Consider the following 17,419-nt stretch of genomic DNA (forward strand, 5'->3'; position numbering starts at 1 on the left):
TTGGTGGCATTTTATAAGCCAATTGCGGTACTGCATTTTGCAGGTCAATCCCTAGGTAATCCTAGAGTTACTTAGAGGTTTAATCTTGTATATGGATTAAATTTAGTACTAGTAATTAACCCCTGGGCAGTGCTTGGGGTTATGTCACCTGCAACACCACCAGATGCAGGAAAAAATCAAATTTTGTTTTCTTCTAAGATTGGTAAAATGCGTTTCCTGATCACGGGAACAATAATAACAAAATCATAGGTGACATATTTTGGCCGCAATAGGGCGAGGCAGTCTGGCAAAATTGAGGTGTTGGCAGAGTAAGCGTCTGAGGCGGTCAGCTTTACCTGCGCTGGCAGGTGGAGCTGTCAGCGCAACAACATTCCTCCTCCCATAAAAGTGTTTGTGGGTTTATTACACTATATACACATGTTATATATAAGTATCTACATGTTTTGTTCACCATAACTGTACAACTAAACTTGAATGGTGTCCAAACAACATAGTGGCCACAGAAACTGCATGACACAGCAGCTAGCACACGACAGCCTCACTCCCTCCATCACCAACATCTCCCACACCAAAATGTCTGCCTCCCTCCCCTCCCCTCCCCCTCCCCTCCCCTCCCCTCCCCTCCCCTCCCCCTCCCCTCCCTCACTCCCTTCCCCTCCCTCACTCCCTTCCCCTCCCTCCCCTCCCCTCCCCTCCCCTCCCTCCCCCCTCCCCTCCCTCCCCCCTCCCTCCTCCCTCCCCCCTCCCTCCCTCCTCCCTCCCTCCCTCCCTCCCCCCCCCTCCCTCCCCCCCTCCCTCCCTCCCTCCCCCCCCCTCCCTCCCTCCCTCCCCCCTCCCTCCCTCCCCCCTCCCTCCCTCCCTCCCTCCCTCCCTCCCTCCCTCCCTCTCTCCCTCTCTCCCCCCCTCCCTCCCTCCCCTCCCCTTCCTCCATCCCCTCCCTCCCCTACCTCCCCTCCCCTCCCCTCCCCTCCCCTCCCCTCCCCTCCCCTCCATCCATCAACACCTCACTTGCCAACATTGCTTTTCCCACCATACTGTTTTTTCTGTTACTACACTATATACACACAATATATATATATAAATACTGTATCTACATACATATATGTAAATACTGTATGTTTTGTTCACCATAAATATACAACTAAGCTGGTATGGTGTCCAAGATGGTGGCCACAAAAAACTGCATGACAAGTAACATAGCAGCTAGCACACGATGCCACCTCCCTCACCAAAATGGCTCCTCCCAACATGCTTCTTTTGCTCTTATATGTACCAGTTACATATATATATTTTGACATTTTTAGGCAATGCTGTGGTCACAAGCTGAACAGCAGTGCAAAAAAAAAATGCAAAAAATTCTTTCTTATTAGTGTTCATTTGTGTTCCCTTATCACGGGAAAAAGAATAAAAAAATAGTAGGTGACTTATTTTGGCCGCAATAAGGCGGGGAAGTCTGGCAAAAAAGGCAGAGACAAGGGTCCGAGGCGGTCTGCTCCGCCCCAGCTGTCAGGTGGGAGTTGCCACAAAGATATTATTACCTAATTATTTCAATGACTGATTGATTTTTCTTATTTTTTTTTTAAGTAATATTATTCAACAGTGTGTACTGTAATATATTTACAGTATATAATAAAATGTGTGAACCATTGCTATACTCAAAATTATAGTGTGCATATCAGTGATTCAATTATTATGTTCATAAAATAATAAACAAATAGTTTTGCTGTTATTACATTATATACACAGGTTATATGTAAGTATCTGCAGGTTTTGGTCACCATAACAATCTTCAAAGTTGGTATGGTGAGTCAAAAAGCCATGAATAGGGGCCGCCACACACCAGCCAGCTAGCCACTGGCTGCCACATCCTCACCTCACCTCACTCGCCAACATTCTCCTCCCCACCATACTATTTTTGCTTTTGTTCACTATATATACAGACATTATATATAAGTATCTACATGTTTTGTTCACCACAACTGTAAATCTATGCTGGTATAGTGAGTTCAGGAAATAGATGTAGCTACACACGCAGTCAGCTGGTGGCTGCCGCTCTCACTGGTTTAAGGACAGACACTAATATTTCTCCTCCAACGATACTGTTTGTGGTGTTATTACACTATATACACACACACACATTATATATAGGTATCTACATGTTTTATTTAACATAACTGTCCAAATAAGCTGGTATGGTGCCCAAAGACCATAGTGGCCACCAGTACACAACGTGACATGTCATACAGACAACGCTCCTCCTTCACCAAAATGGCGGCTCCCAACATACTCTATTGCTGTTATTATATTCTATACACACACATTATATATAAGAATCTATATCTGTGTTCACCGTAGCAAAGCACTAAGTTGGTATGGTAAGTCCAGTCAATAAAAGGTGGCCACACAGAGTCAAAAGACGACGCCATCTTCCTCCCTCCCTCCCTCAGCATTACTCCTCCCACCATAGAGCACAGCACTAAATATCACAACAATCCTGCTATTATCAGAATCCTGGTCATTTTTATCAGTCAGGAGTCTTCTCTAATACTATCATTATTTAATAATAGCAGGTTCATGTATATTGTTATATTTTCACATGATGCTGTGTTCACAAACTGAACAGCAGTGCTGTTAGCTCATGCTGTATGCCCCAGCCTTGGTTGCTCACTCAGTACTGAGGCTCTCACACCTGGATATGTTACCCACGATTTTTTTTTCAAGATCGCGTTTGTTTACTATCGGCCTTGGCTGGACTATAGCTGCCCCTATTCCTCGCCGGGCATTTAAAACCGTGCGCTATACCCTCAATCGTATACTGTATGTATGTATTGTGCAGTTTCGTGACAGTTAATCCCATCGTATATGTATGTTTTGCGTGGTTTAAGGGTTAATCCATGTTCTCACAGATTTTATCCTTTCCAGGTGCTCCAAAAATCACTGTCTATTTTCTGCTGCACTTTGCATAGGTACACGTGAATGTTTGTGGGTGTTCATACATTTTCACACGTGTTTTCCCACATTTAACACAATGTATAATTTATTAGTACCTAAACTATAAATATTGTTGAACTAAACAATTTTTTTTTCAACCTATACAGGCGGCCCTTGATTAACACGATTTTGGAGAACACGGATTCGGTGGTACACGGGTAAGCAATTTTTTTTTTTAACCAGGTTTCGAAATGCACGAGTGAACTTCGTTGATACGGGTTTATTGTAAATTAATGTGGCTAATCCGTGCCAATCCACAGTGTTGCTGCATTATTGCCAGTTTAATGGGCACCCATACATGCCATATTTCTTGTTTCATTAGCTTTTAGATTATTGTCTTGCATCATTGTACATCTGAAGCATTCTGGATGATACCTGCTTGATGGGGTTCTGGGAGTTCTTCTACTTCCCAAGCCCGGCCTGAGGCCAGGCTCGACTTGAGAGTTTGGTTTACCAGGCTGTTGCTTGGGGCGGCCCGCAGGCCCACATACCCACCACTGCCTGACTGATCCAGAACTTCTCTTAGAAAACAGTCCAATTTTCTCTTGAAGATGTCCATGGTTGTTCCGGCAATATTTCTTATAGTCGCTGGGAGGACGTTGAACAACCGCGGACCTCTGATGTTTATACAGTGTTCTCTGATTGTGCCTATGGCACCTCTGCTCTTCACTGGTTCAATCGCAAAATATAAAAAAAATATATAATATAAAAGATACTGAATTTCTGGCAAGAAAGTGGAGGAAGCATTACATATTAATGTTCAGCTGGTAATTTTATTGACCATAGTGGAAAACAGGGCTATTGGAGATCTCGAGAGCCTAACCCTATTTTTCCAAGTATATTTTAGTTTGGTTTGCACCGTCTTCTCCCAATGCTGTGTGGTGCAGTCAGTCTCACTTTCTCACTCACCCACAATTAACTTTCTCACTCACAATTTGTTTTTCCATATTTCTTCATCCTAAGGAAATATCTTTTTTCTTTTTTTTCCTCATGGGTGTTGCTTCTCCACTGGAAGGAGAAGTGGGATATGGTGATGCTAGTAAATGATTTTCAGGAATGCAACCCCCAGTGCAAATTGAGGGCCACATGTAACACCTATGCCAAAATTACTCATTTACGAGTTGATCATTCTGAGCTGAGGTTGAGGCATGATGTGCTGCAGGTTCACTATTTGAACAGCCAGTCGTCTAGTTAGTTGCTGGTTCTCAGTGGCGTTAATTCCAATGCCGTCCACATTGTTCCTCTCACTGTCTGATAATACCAAGAATAGTCAGTCACCCACTCACAGCAGCAGATGTGATACAGTAGTTACTTGTGCCATGTGTTACTTTCCCACTTAACCTTTTCCCTCACAGATACATATTCGCTCACCCCCAATCCTGCCTCTCCACATGCCCCTCCCTATTACCCACTATACTGCTTATGCTGTAACTTTTCATCCATTTACAGACCACATTTTTGAAAAGTGATTTATATCATCGCTCATCACTTTTGCACTGATATTCTCTAGTGTGTATAATATCCACGTCTTTCAAGCATTCGGAAGTTGTGGAAGGTCATCCATTGTGCATTGTCTACAGAGGCTCTACGAGCACTGAGAGTGGGATTTTTAAGCACTACTTTATTCAGCACCAGAGACCAGAGACCTCTGTTGACCTTCGAAATAACCATAAATAAGCTGACTACTGCTTCTATTCTTTCATGTGTTCAATGGCTATAAGTGTACATTAATAGGGGAAGCTTATGCACAAAAATGTTGCTAGTACCTTGTGGCATTATCCGAAGGTTAACTCCACTGGAATAAAAATGACACAAAATGAAAAATTGATCAACATGAGTGGCATTTAAAAACCTATTCAAACATAGCTTAAGTAGGACCAGCCCTAGAATAGGCTATGCAAAGCTAATATGGAATCCCAGCCTTGTAAGAACAAAAGGAGGCAGAAAATTGAGACTTGTTCTGATGTTAGTACCAGCAATAGTAGTCCAGTTATTAATACAGATTGAGAGGAGCTAATCACTAGGAGATAGCCAGACCAGAGATGATATAGTCATCGTTAAAGTTGCCAAAAGAAATAAAATAACCACTTCCATTCCTCTTGCTACCTTTAATATTGTGATTATTTAATTTTGTCTTTCTCTTCTAGTGATTAGGTTGAATTTTTTCTTTTTACACAAATCAGTCAATGGAAAGCAAAAAAAAAAAAAAAAAATCCTTCAGTTCATGTGGTAAATAAATGGAATTCACTTGAAGCTCAGTCATGGAAGGTACAGATACCAATATTCATAACATCAAGGGCAAGCATGATTGACCTTGAATCAAACTTAATTTATAAAAAATTACCAAAGAACCATGAATAATGGCTTGAATGCAGGACTCCAGAGCTAATTCTTGCTTCCTGTAGACCCAGGTAAGCTCCACAGTGCCACCACACCACAGTGCCACATTGAAACTTCACTACCACAATACTTCCTGTTCCTACTTTCTGAATGCAGGCTGTGCTCATTATTCCAGCCTAAATTCATACCACCTGTAGCCATTTTATATTCTGTTTGCTGTAGTACCTGTAACAGCTGCACCTCCCTTGCTTATTACACCACTTTATTTCCCGAGATACAACGGCAAGAGGGTACCTATCTCGATCAACTAAGGTCCGAATGTACCCAGTTTGAGCACTTGTCGACTCAGTGCAGTTTGTTCAAATCTTTGCTAAAGTCCTACAGTTTACATGTCTTTTCAATGTTGAATATCAAAATTACCTGCTCTAAGCCAAGTACAATACTGTATAAAGGTAATAAGAATTCTTTGACTAATTATATTAGCCATGACTTAATTGTAAGAAATCTTTTAGTGAAGATAGCATATGATCTGGCTATTAATGGTTGTAACCTCCAAATTTCATGACTTCTTTTATAGAAGGATCCTTTGTTACATTTTTTGCATTACTAAATGTGTGACATGCCTCTGAAAATGTTGAATGAGAAGTGAATAGAGATTGCTGTGAAGTGTCACCACGAGGAAAGCTGTGGTGACGCTGGTAGGAGTGTGAGAGAACAAGTTGTGTAGCAACAGACAATCGTATTGATTTATAATGACTTGGGCAGTAAATGTTACTTTCATTTTTATATGTAAGGTGGTAATGAGGGGCTGAAGTAGTATACTTAACTTTAAATCTAAAAAATTTTAAGTATGTAAAAACTATTGTATGAATTAATCTGCAGATCACCATCACCATTACGCAAAAGTGAAAGAGATGTGTTGCGAGAGAGGGAAGAAGAAGCAGAAGACAAGGAACGAAAAGAACAGGAGAGAAAAGTTCGCAAAAAAGAATTACAGTATCAGGTAAAAAAATTTTTGCTTTTTTATTTGTGGGGGTCTTTAGCATGCTTTTAAACAACTACCTAGTGCCACATTTTCCCCACATCCACTGGCAAGTTGATCAGTACTTTTCCTCACATTACTCCTTTACCCTCTTGCTAGGTGTCTTGAGGCGCGCACTATTCTTTTCACACTGGCAGTTTCTTAAGTGCAGGCAGTTGGCATGTATTCCACTTCTGTAGTTATTGACACAATTTGCCAGCACCTGCAAATGTCTCCTTCAGAGGTCTTTATCATTGGGAGGGTGTAAAGGGTGTAAACTTCAGGAAGGTGCCAGATGAGGTTGCCCTCTCCAAGAAGGCAAATTCCCACAGTGAAGGTGTCACATGTGGTGCACAATGTCTTTTATTTTGCTATTTGCTTAGTTTCACTTTTCATACTGGGAATGTTACAAGTTTGTAGCTAAAAACAATTAGGGTTTCATAATGAATGTTGTAGAAAGAGATTAAATAGAATTATCTATGGGGAGTCCCGTCGGCTTATTAATATTAGCTATATTAGCGTTAATAATATAATAGTGTACAGTATAACTAATGTAGTAATATTAGCTATATTAGTCTGGGGCTTGAGTCTTACGGAGTTCGAGCCTACCGAGGACCACGAGCCAGAACTTGGTCCCTCTCAGAGAGGCACAGGGAGCAATGGCCTATGAAACGCTCTTGTATGAAAAAACAGTGGAGCCTCTGGTAGCGAATGTCCAACTTTACAAATTTCTCGGGTTACAAACTCAATTTTTTCGGAAAATTCGAATCGGGTTACCTTTGCCTTGCCTTTGACTTTGTTGATACACGTATGGGTCGACAGAGCACGTGGTTCCTGGTGGCATGGGCGAGGTGTGCTTCAGTTTACCAGTGTCGCCCACCTAGTGACAATCGCGCTTGAATATTGTACGTATTTGGGAGGACAACAGGATGGATGGTGAGGGGACTGGATGGATGGATGGTGGGGGGGGGGGGAGACTGGATGGATGGATGGATGGTGGAGGGGGGACTGGATGGATGGATGGTGGGGGGGGGGGAGACTGGATGAGTGGTGGAGGGGGACTGGATGGGTGGTGGAGGGGGACTGGATGGATGGTGGGGGGGGAACTGGATGGATGGATGTTCTACCAAATATTCTACCTCTACGCCCTTACTTCACTACACACACACACAAATTACAATAGTGTGATATATCAAATGAACAAATCCACAAGGGCCATAATGAGGGTTCAAACTTATACACTGGATGTTCTCAGCTGCGCTTTTGTCAACTGTGCCACAACTTGGTTAAAAGGACTATTGTTCTTTTAACACAATGTTATTGTGATTTCTGTGTGTATTGAAGTAAGAGCGTAGAGGTAGAACATTTGGTTGACAACCCGGGTGCATGGGGGAATTGTGTGAAACCCCTAATGGGCTTCGGAGAAGCTTCGGGATTCTAGTGAGGGCATTAGCACTCCAGGTTGCAATTCTTTTAACCCTGTCGTGGTACAGTTGACTAAGGCGCGGCTGGGAACATCCCGTGCGTAGGTTCAAACCCTCATCACGGCCCTTGTGGATTTGTTCATTTGATATATCAAGCTATTGTAATTTCTGTGTGTACCCGATTCTGTTTTGGGTCCAGATTTTGAGTTAAGTTCCTTTTTCACTAATCGGTTGCGATCCTCTGCTCCGACATTTTTCTGGTTGGCAGCCTGCCTCGATGGCTGGCTGGTGTGGGCGCCCGTCTGGTTGGCAGCTCTGCTTGGCCAGGTTCTCGTTCTTTTCCGGCTTGACGAGTTCGGGTTCCTAGTACTGTAGTTGGTGAATGTCCTGGTTGGTTCTGTCTCAGGTTTGGACTTGGCTGGGCCTTGTCTGGGATTCCCCCCCGGACTGTGTCCTTGTCTATCTCTCAGGCACCGTTCTCCTGCTGCAGTCACACCGTCTGCTGTTTCTGAGAGGGATCCCTAGTCCATCGGTGGCTGCTCGAGCAGCTGTGTGGAAGTCTGAACTTCACTGTGATCGTCTGCCGCTGGGTCAGGTTTGGCTGCGGCATTTCTTTGTTGCCATCCCTTCCGCCGCTCTCGTGATAGCTGGGTTCTTTTCCTGGGGGGGGGGGAGGCCTTGTTGCATATCCAGCTTCCTCTATGGGCTTTTCAGGGTTTGATGCCTTGGCGCCCTGCCTCAATGTGTTCACGGATGCCTCCTCTCTCGGCTGGGGCTATGTGACGTGTGCTCACCAGGCCGGGCAGGGGCGGTGGGCTCCGTCCTTCTATCAGGCTCACACCACCACCATGCGGTGGTTCACGGTGGTGTGGTTTGTGCTGTGTTGGATCCCGTCTCCCTCGAGGCTTTACGATTCGGCTCCATTCGGACTGCACTCCGGTGGTTCATTGCCTACACCGCGGAGGGTCTCTGCGGCCTTGCCCTATTGGAGTTGGTCGCTTCGAGTGGCTCTTCTGCTGAGTTCTCAGGTTTTAGTTTTCTGTGCAGTTTATATCATAGGTGTGTCCAACGTCCTAGTGGATAGCTTGTTGCGATTCACTCCCCTGTCCACGGAATGGACGATCGATGCTGACTCATTCAGTTGGCTCTGCCCTGCAGGCGTTTGGGCCCCTGGACATGGACGTTTTTGCGTCAAGTGTGGTTGCAGCGTCTGGCACGCTTCTCCGACTGCGAACTGTTGCAGTAAATGCTTTTTGGCAGGACTGGTCTGGGTGGGGTTACCTGTACCTCTTTCCCCCGGTTCAGCTGTAGCTTCGGGTTCTGGCTCGGCTTGAGTCCTATCGGGGGAGGGTTCCCCTTCTGGCCCCATGGTGACCTGCCCAGCCTTGATGTCTGGTGCTGCTTACACGGTGTTCGAACCTAGGGCATTTCTCTGCGACTCCCTCTCTTTCAGCAGATCGGGCCGGTGAGGTACCTTGCTGGTTCGCTCTACTCTTCCGCTCTTCATGTCTGGAGTTTCTGATGCGGGTGTATCACCATCTGTATGGTGACCAGGTGGCTTCTCTCATGGTGTCCCACCTGAGGTCTTCTCTCGGTGACAGCATGAAGTCTCTTGTTGGTCTTTTCACCTCTTCCTTTCCCTGCGTAAATTGTCTTCTGTTTTGGATCAGCTTGTTTTGTTTTTTCTTTCTTAGCTTTTTCTGGATGGGTATCTTATGCAGAATACCGTCTCCTTCTATCTTGTGGTGCTGGTGGAGCCGCTCCAGCTTGTGTTCGGGGTGGATGTACACTCTACTTCGTTTATTGAGCTTTATCGTGTGTTTTTCCACTTCTGACCTGCTTGCACTCTGCCTGAGCCAACCAGGTCTTTGGCCCGGGTGCTCTCTTTTCTCTTTCTACGTTTGTGGTGGTCCGTTCGGTCTGTGATTGTCTTCAGAAAGCTTTATTTTTGTTGGTTTTGGCTTTTTGCTCTCCTCTGGCAGAGAGGCTTCTCTTTTGGTCCGTGTAGACGTTTTGTTCATTTGCAGCCCATCATCTTCTTTTCTGGCAAAGAATAAGATGAAGGGCTTTCGAAGGAGTCTGTGGGTTATTGATGCTTGGTTGGTTAAACCAGGGGTGCATTATGTGTTGCGTCTGGTTGAGGCTTTATGTCTTTACCTTTGTACCTCGACACCTCGACTTGTGTGTCCAGGGACGTGCTGTGGGCTGACCCGCTATCCTTCATTCCCTGTTCCTGGGCACGGGTCTCTCAGGTCATCAGCCGTGTTATTAAGGGGCATTACTTTGGTCTAGCCAGCCTGCTGTCTACCCTCGCGCCCATGATGTTCGTAAGTTGGCAGCTTTAGCTGCTGTGTTTGAGGATATGTCTTGGGATGACATTCAAGCACGGGGCGTTTTGGAGCTCGAACAGGGTCCTAGCTGTCCGATATCTTGTTAATGTGCTAGGTCCTCAGCGGTCTTGTGTTGCCCTGTATTGGTGGTTGCAGCCAGTTGTCTCGTCTTCACCACGAGTTATGCGGTGCGGCTGCCTCCCGTGTAGGTCCCTCATTTTCCTGCTTTTTGGGTAGCTAGCTCCAGGGAGCCAACAGGACTTCACACAGAAAACAAGCGTTGAATGTAATGAAACTCCACTTTCTGGGTAGAGCCCCGGAGGCTCCCTGGCACCAATCCCTCCGGTCGGCAGTTTTGTTTTCATTTCTCAGTCTCTGAACTAACGGTCCAGCGGCCGTTTCGGTGGGCTGGGACCCGACCTCCCCTCCTTTTCCTGGAGGGGAAGGGAGGTTGGCATGAAAGAGTAGCACGTGGTGTGATGACATGTTACTTAGCTTGTTTTCCTTGGGAGTTTATAGCCTTTGTTTGGTCTCAGGTTGCAATTTTCTACCAGGAGGGGTCTGTTTTGGGGCGCCGCCTTTTCTGGGTGTCTAACCCCGGTTGATGGCAGACATGAATACTTTCATACAAGAGTTTCATTGGCCATATTCTCTACGCCTCTCTGAGGGGCACCAGATTCTGGCTCGTGATCCTCGGTAGGCTCGAATTCCGTAAGACTGAAGCCCCAGACTAATATAGCTAGTATGAGCTCCAGGGAGCCTCCGGGGGGTTACCCACAAGATGGCATTTCATTACATTCAACGCTGCTTTTTTTATTCTATTAATTTTTATTCTATTAATTTTCTGCTAATGTAAAATGTTTCTTTGCTTGAGCCCCGAGAACCCCTCTCTTATGTGAGTTGTGCAAGTATTATTGATTTAACTGTACTAATTCTTAGCAAATTATTACCAGCTTACTTCATTTTAAAATGGTGACTTTGGTAAATGTCAATGAATATATTTTTCCTGAAGGCCTTAGATTAGTTCAAACGTATTTGATGTTCACAGGAAAGGTTAAAAAATTGGGAGACTCGCGAGCACAAGAAACAGAAGGAATTGGACCGGGAGAAGGAAAAAGATAGACTAAAAGAGCTAGAAAGAGAAAAGGAAGCCAAAAGATTAAAGGAGTTTTTGGAAGATTATGACGATGAAAGAGACGACCCTAAGTACTATAAGTAAGTATGTTGTCACCTGCAAGGTGGAGTGAAATTTTTGTAAATATTTAATATTTAATGAGCACTAGATTTAGGTATTGTTTACTTTGCCATATTTAATTGTTTATGTAAGAATATATGTTTTGTTTTTTTGTGCAAACTGCCAGAAGAATGTAATCCATAGTACTACAACTACAATAAAGAAACACTAAACCAATTTCATAAACGGGAAAAGGTGATCCATTTTTTAGTCTTTCCTCTTCTGTATTCACCTAGTTGTGTTTATGGGGGTTAAGCTCAGCTCTTTCGGCCCGCCTCTCGACTGTCAATCAATCAACTGTTACTAACTACTACTAACTAATTTTTTTTGTCCCCTGGCTCCAGGAAGCAGCTCATAACAGCTGTCTAACTTCCAGGTACCTATTTACTGCTAGGTAACAGGGGCATTAGGGTGAAAGAAACTGTCCATTTGTTCTGTCATCACCGGGGATTGAACCTGGACCCTAGAATTAAGAGTCCAGAGCGCTGTCTACTCAGCTTTCAGGCCCCTGTAGATGTGGATATGCAGGATGTCGCATCCTGCTGCTGCTGCTTCTCTCATACTCCACTCTATATCCCTCACTATACTGTATATATATATATATTGTGTAATTTAATCAGCTTCCGTACCCAAAAATTTTAATAGAGATATATAAAAAATTTAAGGTAGTGATAATGGGATATGGGCTTCTGATGATGACCAGACCACACACTAGAAGGTGAAGGGACGACGATGTTTCGGTCCGTCCTGGACCATTCTCGAAACGTCGTCGTCCCTTCACCGTCTAGTGTGTGGTCTGGTCAACATACTTCAGCCACATTATTGTGACTCATCGCCTGCAAATGGGCTTCTGATTTCGCAGAGATAAGATAGGTTTCGAAGACTATCCAAATTACCTTTTAGCAAAACTATTATTTGCTCTTTTAACTGGTTTGTTTTTTGCAAAACTAGGGGACATGCATTCCAAAGAAGGTTGGTGGAACGTGAGCAGGAGAAGGAGATGGATACACGAGATCGTGTCAAAGAAAAAGAGGAACTAGAAGAACTAAGAACCAAAATCTTAGCTGAAGGTCATGACAATCCTGATGCAGCTTTTCAGAAGGTTGGTGGCAGATTTTTATGATATTTGTATTTTGCTCAATTCATTTATAAGTTTGTTTTGGTATTTTATCAATTTTGCTGAATGCCTTTATATTTTTATGTAGTTTGCTTTGTTTTAAATTTGAATAAAACTTGTTACCTTAAAAATTTTACTCCAGTGTCAGTAGTTAACTGTATGGGTTTAAAGTGAACTTTCGTGCTAAAATATGTTTGAAGATGAGTTACCTAGATGTAATGATGTTAGGTTGTAACCAATTTGTAACATGTATGAATGGTAACCGCTAGTTAAAGAACACTACGGCTACAATTTGGAACATGGACAAATATTTTGTTGATGTTAGGCATTATTTCAGCCCATGCTAACTAAGTAAGTAAAAGTGGGAAATGGGATAAAAGTAATGTATCATTGAAATGTGTGTTGTATTTTCAGGCATGTGCAGAGAGAGAGGAGCAGTACAAACCCAAGTTGCTGGTTAAGCCTGCAGAGCGAAAACCCCCACCACCTGCTCCTGTTCCAGCAGAGCCTCCGCCAGAACTGCCAGAGATCCCAGAGCAGCCTCCACTTCCCATCACTGAAGCAGAATCAGAATCTGACTCTGATGGACACATGTCTGATGCCCCTCCTGAGCCTATGCCAGATATGGAGGAAAACTCTCAATCCAGAGGTATGTTGGGAGGGCAGTAGTTACATGTACTTGTGAAATGCCTTGAGGTTACTTTTAAATTGTAAGAAAAGCCTACAGAGAAGCTGATGTCAGTTCTACATTGTTTGTACATTTTAATGTTTTGTCATTTACATAGTCATGCTAGTTTCAGGAATAATCTGTTTGGATTTTTTCAGATGCATTTATGTTGTCATCTGAGGACACTACACCTCAACCACCAAAGAGAAAGAAATATGACGTGAAAGATGTTTTTAACCAAGATGACGATGACATCCCATCAAAAAAGAAGAAACTCCCTTTGCCAGGTAAATATCAGTTTTTATGATGTACTTTTTCTTCTATCTGTATTGCTTATTAAACCTTAAGGGGAGGGTGGAAGTTTTCTCTTGTGGAATTATTTGTTCTATCATTCGCATAAATAAACGCCCACAAATTTAACAAATAACAATGGTTTAAAAAATAATTTATATTTTTCTCAAATAGAATAATATATGATTTAAATATTATTTTTCATGCTGAACTCAAATATACTGTACAGTATTATCATATTAGTGTTTTTTGTATCTTGCAAAGCTTTTTAGTGATTCAAGGGGTTAATTTTGAAAAATCATATATTTACATATATATTACCAACATTTTACATTAAAACAAAATTACTAAATGGTAATTTTGATAACTTCCTGTATTTTGCTTGGGAAATTGAGTGAGCAGACATTGTGGTTCATGTCATGATGCACTCACAACGATGCTATCATAACTGTGGCTGAGTCCCTTATTTCTATAGATGCAAAATACACTATGTAGTGATTAGAAGGAAAACTCTATAGTATATACTATTATTGATAAAATTCCAATGAATTTAATAACAGAATGTTGTAATTACAAAAAGATTGTCACCAAAAAACTGTGGGTGATAGAAAAATTTTGATTGCAGATTTGAATTCAGCATAAAATCATTACACCAGAATCACTGTAAATGTTTCATGTATAAAAAAAATGTGATAGTCAGTGTATTTGTATACACAGCAAATATGTAGATACATTGAGAGGTCCAGAACCAGCCATCCTGTAATATATAGTGTACATTAATGTATATATTGGACATAACCGGTATTAATACTGGTGTGGAAATAAGATAACGGATTTATGGAATAAATTAGCAGGTAACACAAAAGACATAAGATTGCTGGGTTGTCTCAGGTGCATGTTAAGCATATATGTGAACGAGTTTGAGTGGATATAAATAGGAGCTGCCTCATATGAGGCCCTCTACAGTATATATCATTCTTATGTTCAAAATCTAATTTCCTTTATAGAACGAACTTTGAGTGCAAAGGAAGATCCCTTGCAGAAGTTGCTAAGAAATTCTATAGAACCAGGTAATAAAATATTTATCAGTGTGTTTTTCCCTAAGTTGAAAATTACTTGTGAATGACATAAATAGGAACTTGAAAAGATTTGAAACATGACACATATGATATAAAAAAAATTATTTTTGTTAAATAACATACTTCTTTTTTTGTTACTAAAGGCAAGGATAAGGGAAGCAAAGAGAAGGGTGGCGGAGAAGAGAAGCGTAAACATATCAAGAGTATGATTGATAAGATCCCGACCAGTAAGGAAGAACTCTTTGCATACCCCATCGACTCGACCCTTGTTGATAATGTGAGTACCGAGTACTGTAAGATCAAGGCACATTCAAGGGGAATTAGGTGTTACCAGTAGGGGATATCTTGGGGTTTTGGCACATTTGTTCTTTCGTTTTTCTCTCAATGTGTCTAACTTTTCATTGAATTGACACGAGACTTAAACACGTTTAAGCAAAAATGTATAGTATGGCTGAAATATCTTGATAAAGACTTATTGTGCAATATTGGCGTGAAACTGAAACACTGATCAACCAGGCTGCGAGTCGTACGTCAGGCTGTGGGCAGCCACAGCCTGATGTAGAACATCGTGGTTGACCAACACTTGTAACATGATGTAGATCTTGAAAGCTACTGACATAGCTCCACTTCAAAAGTGATGTAAAGTAATGGCAAAACATTACTGACTGGTCACACTAACATTGCAGAGAGTTGAGACGCAAACATATTTTACTGGTATTGTGGAAAAGAATGAACTATATAACCAAGGTCTAAACAGCTTTAGAGCAGAAAGATTCTCTTTCAACTTTTGTACTGGATCATGGTACCACCATGGATAAAACATCTGAGGATGGTATGCATATTTAAAAAGAGATGAAAAACCATTTATGGCCTACACACACCATCTTGAGGTTATCTTGAGATGATTTCGGGGCTTTTTAGTGTCCCCGCGGCCCGGTCCTCGACCAGGCCTCCACCCCCAGGAAGCAGCCCATGACAGCTGACTAACACCCAGGCACCTATTTTACTGCTAGGTAACAGGGGCATAGGGTGAAAGAAACTCTGCCCATTGTTTCTCACCGGCGCCTGGGATCGAACCCTGCACCACAGGATCACAAGTCCAGCGTGCTGTCCGCTCGGACGACAGGCTCCTGTAACCACATTTATAAAATGATTTTGCAAAATTTATTTACCTTACCTTGAAATGGTTTCTGGGCTTAGCGTCCCTATGGCCTGGTCCTCGACCAGGCCTCCTTGATACTGGACTGGTCAGCCAGGCTGTTGGATGTAGCATGTATACTGCATCTGCAATCTGGTGTACTTTCAGTACCTCCTGATGAGGTACTGAAAGGGTGCCTCATAGGTACATAAGGGTAAGGTACTTTCAGTAATCTACCCTTTCAGTGCCTTTGTGACATAATCACAAAGGCACTTAAAGTAAACCCCAAATGTAGTTGTAAACATACATTTTGCAAAATTATTGTGTAAATATGGGCGCCTGACAGCTGGGTGGACAGCGCTTCGGATTCGTAGTCCGGAGGTTCCGGGTTCGATCCCCGGTGAAGGCGGAGACGAATGGGCAAAATGTTTTTCACCCTGATGTCCCTGTTACATAGCAGTAAATAGATACCTGAGAGTTTACAGCTAATACGGGCTGCTTCCTGGGGGGTGTGTAACAAAAAAGAGGCCAGGTCAAGAACCGGGCTGCGGGGATAAGCCCAGAAATCATCTCAAGGTAACCTAAAGATAAGATGGTATGATAGCCCACATTTTAACAGGTTTTTTGCTCATCGCCACATTTTTTATCACCCCCAAACACACTCATTTATTAAGCGTGATTCAGATTTTGCTATTAATTATTGCTCCAGTATTTAGAAAATCTATTTGTTTGTCTATTTTTATTTAAGATAAAATAGTTTAGAAAGGTTGATTTTCTGAATGCAGTAATGTATAGAGGCATATATTTTCACTTCACTCAACATACCTGAGGTGTTTTCGGGGCTTAGCATCCCCGCTGCACGGTCGTCAACCAGGCTATTGGATGTGGCTGCTCGCAGCCTGATGAACGAGTCACAGCCTGGTTGATCAGGTATCCTTTGGAGGTGCGTGTCGAGTTCTCTCTTGAACACTGTGAGGGGGGGGGGGGTTGAGGCCAGTTATGCCACTTATGTGTAGTGGAAGGGTACTCTCAGAGTACCTATTGCACCTCTGCTTTTTTGCTTTTCAACGGGGGTATTCTGCACATCCTGCCATGCCTTCTTGTCTCAAGTGGTGTTATCTGTGTGCAAGTTTGGGACCAGCCTCTCTACCATTTTCACACATGTAAATTATTATGTATCTCTCCCGTCTGTGCTGAAGAGAATACAGATTTAGGCATTTCAGTCAGTCCCAATAGTTTAGATGTTTTACTGAGTAGATTCTAGCAGTAAAGGATCTCTGCATGCTCTCCAGATCAGCAATTTCTCCAGTTTTGAAAGAGGCTGTCATTGTGCAGCAGTATTCCACTCTAGAGAGCACTAGCATCTTGAAGAGTATCATCATTGGAATAGTATTTCTAGTTTGAAAAGTTATTATCCAACCTGTCATTTTTCTTGCCATTGTGACGGATACTTTATTGTGTTCTTCAAAGGTAAGGTCTTCCGACATGAGTACTCCCAAATCCTTTACATTGCTTTTTCGTTCTATGTTATGATTTGGCTGCATTTTGTATGTGGTTTCTGCTTTTATATTTTAATTTTTCCGTAGCACAAAAGCTGGAACTTACCTTCATTAAATACCATATAATTTTCTGTAGCCCATTGCAAGACCTGATTTACATCTGATTGGAGGTTCGCTGTGTTGCTCTATATTGTCTACTCTCATAAAAATCCTAGTGTCATCTGCAAAGGATGATACAGTACTATTGATTCTGTCCTTTATTATGTCTAATACAAGGTTGAGAAAAAG

General features: G+C 42.6%; 1 protein-coding gene across 9 annotated transcripts in view; it reads left to right on the forward strand.

The window, feature by feature from the left end:
* The window catches only part of LOC123769484 (RNA-binding protein 25), a 72,838-nt gene that overhangs the window by 43,793 nt on the left and 11,626 nt on the right, over positions 1-17,419 (forward strand). For 6 of the 9 annotated variants that reach the window (XM_045760617.2, XM_045760616.2, XM_069308785.1 and 3 more), the window contains 8 exons: positions 3,099-3,149; positions 6,214-6,334; positions 11,155-11,321; positions 12,292-12,442; positions 12,872-13,106; positions 13,283-13,411; positions 14,423-14,485; positions 14,638-14,771. In XM_045760617.2, coding sequence (XP_045616573.1) covers positions 3,099-3,149; positions 6,214-6,334; positions 11,155-11,321; positions 12,292-12,442; positions 12,872-13,106; positions 13,283-13,411; positions 14,423-14,485; positions 14,638-14,771 — 1,051 coding nt within the window. The remainder of the gene's footprint in view (positions 1-3,098; positions 3,150-6,213; positions 6,335-11,154; positions 11,322-12,291; positions 12,443-12,871; positions 13,107-13,282; positions 13,412-14,422; positions 14,486-14,637; positions 14,772-17,419) is intronic. The other 3 variants (XM_069308786.1, XM_045760625.2, XM_045760623.2) reach the window with 1 other exon arrangement.

The sequence above is a fragment of the Procambarus clarkii genome, chromosome 63 (genome assembly GCF_040958095.1).
Source record: "Procambarus clarkii isolate CNS0578487 chromosome 63, FALCON_Pclarkii_2.0, whole genome shotgun sequence".
Lineage (NCBI taxonomy): Eukaryota > Metazoa > Arthropoda > Malacostraca > Decapoda > Cambaridae > Procambarus > Procambarus clarkii.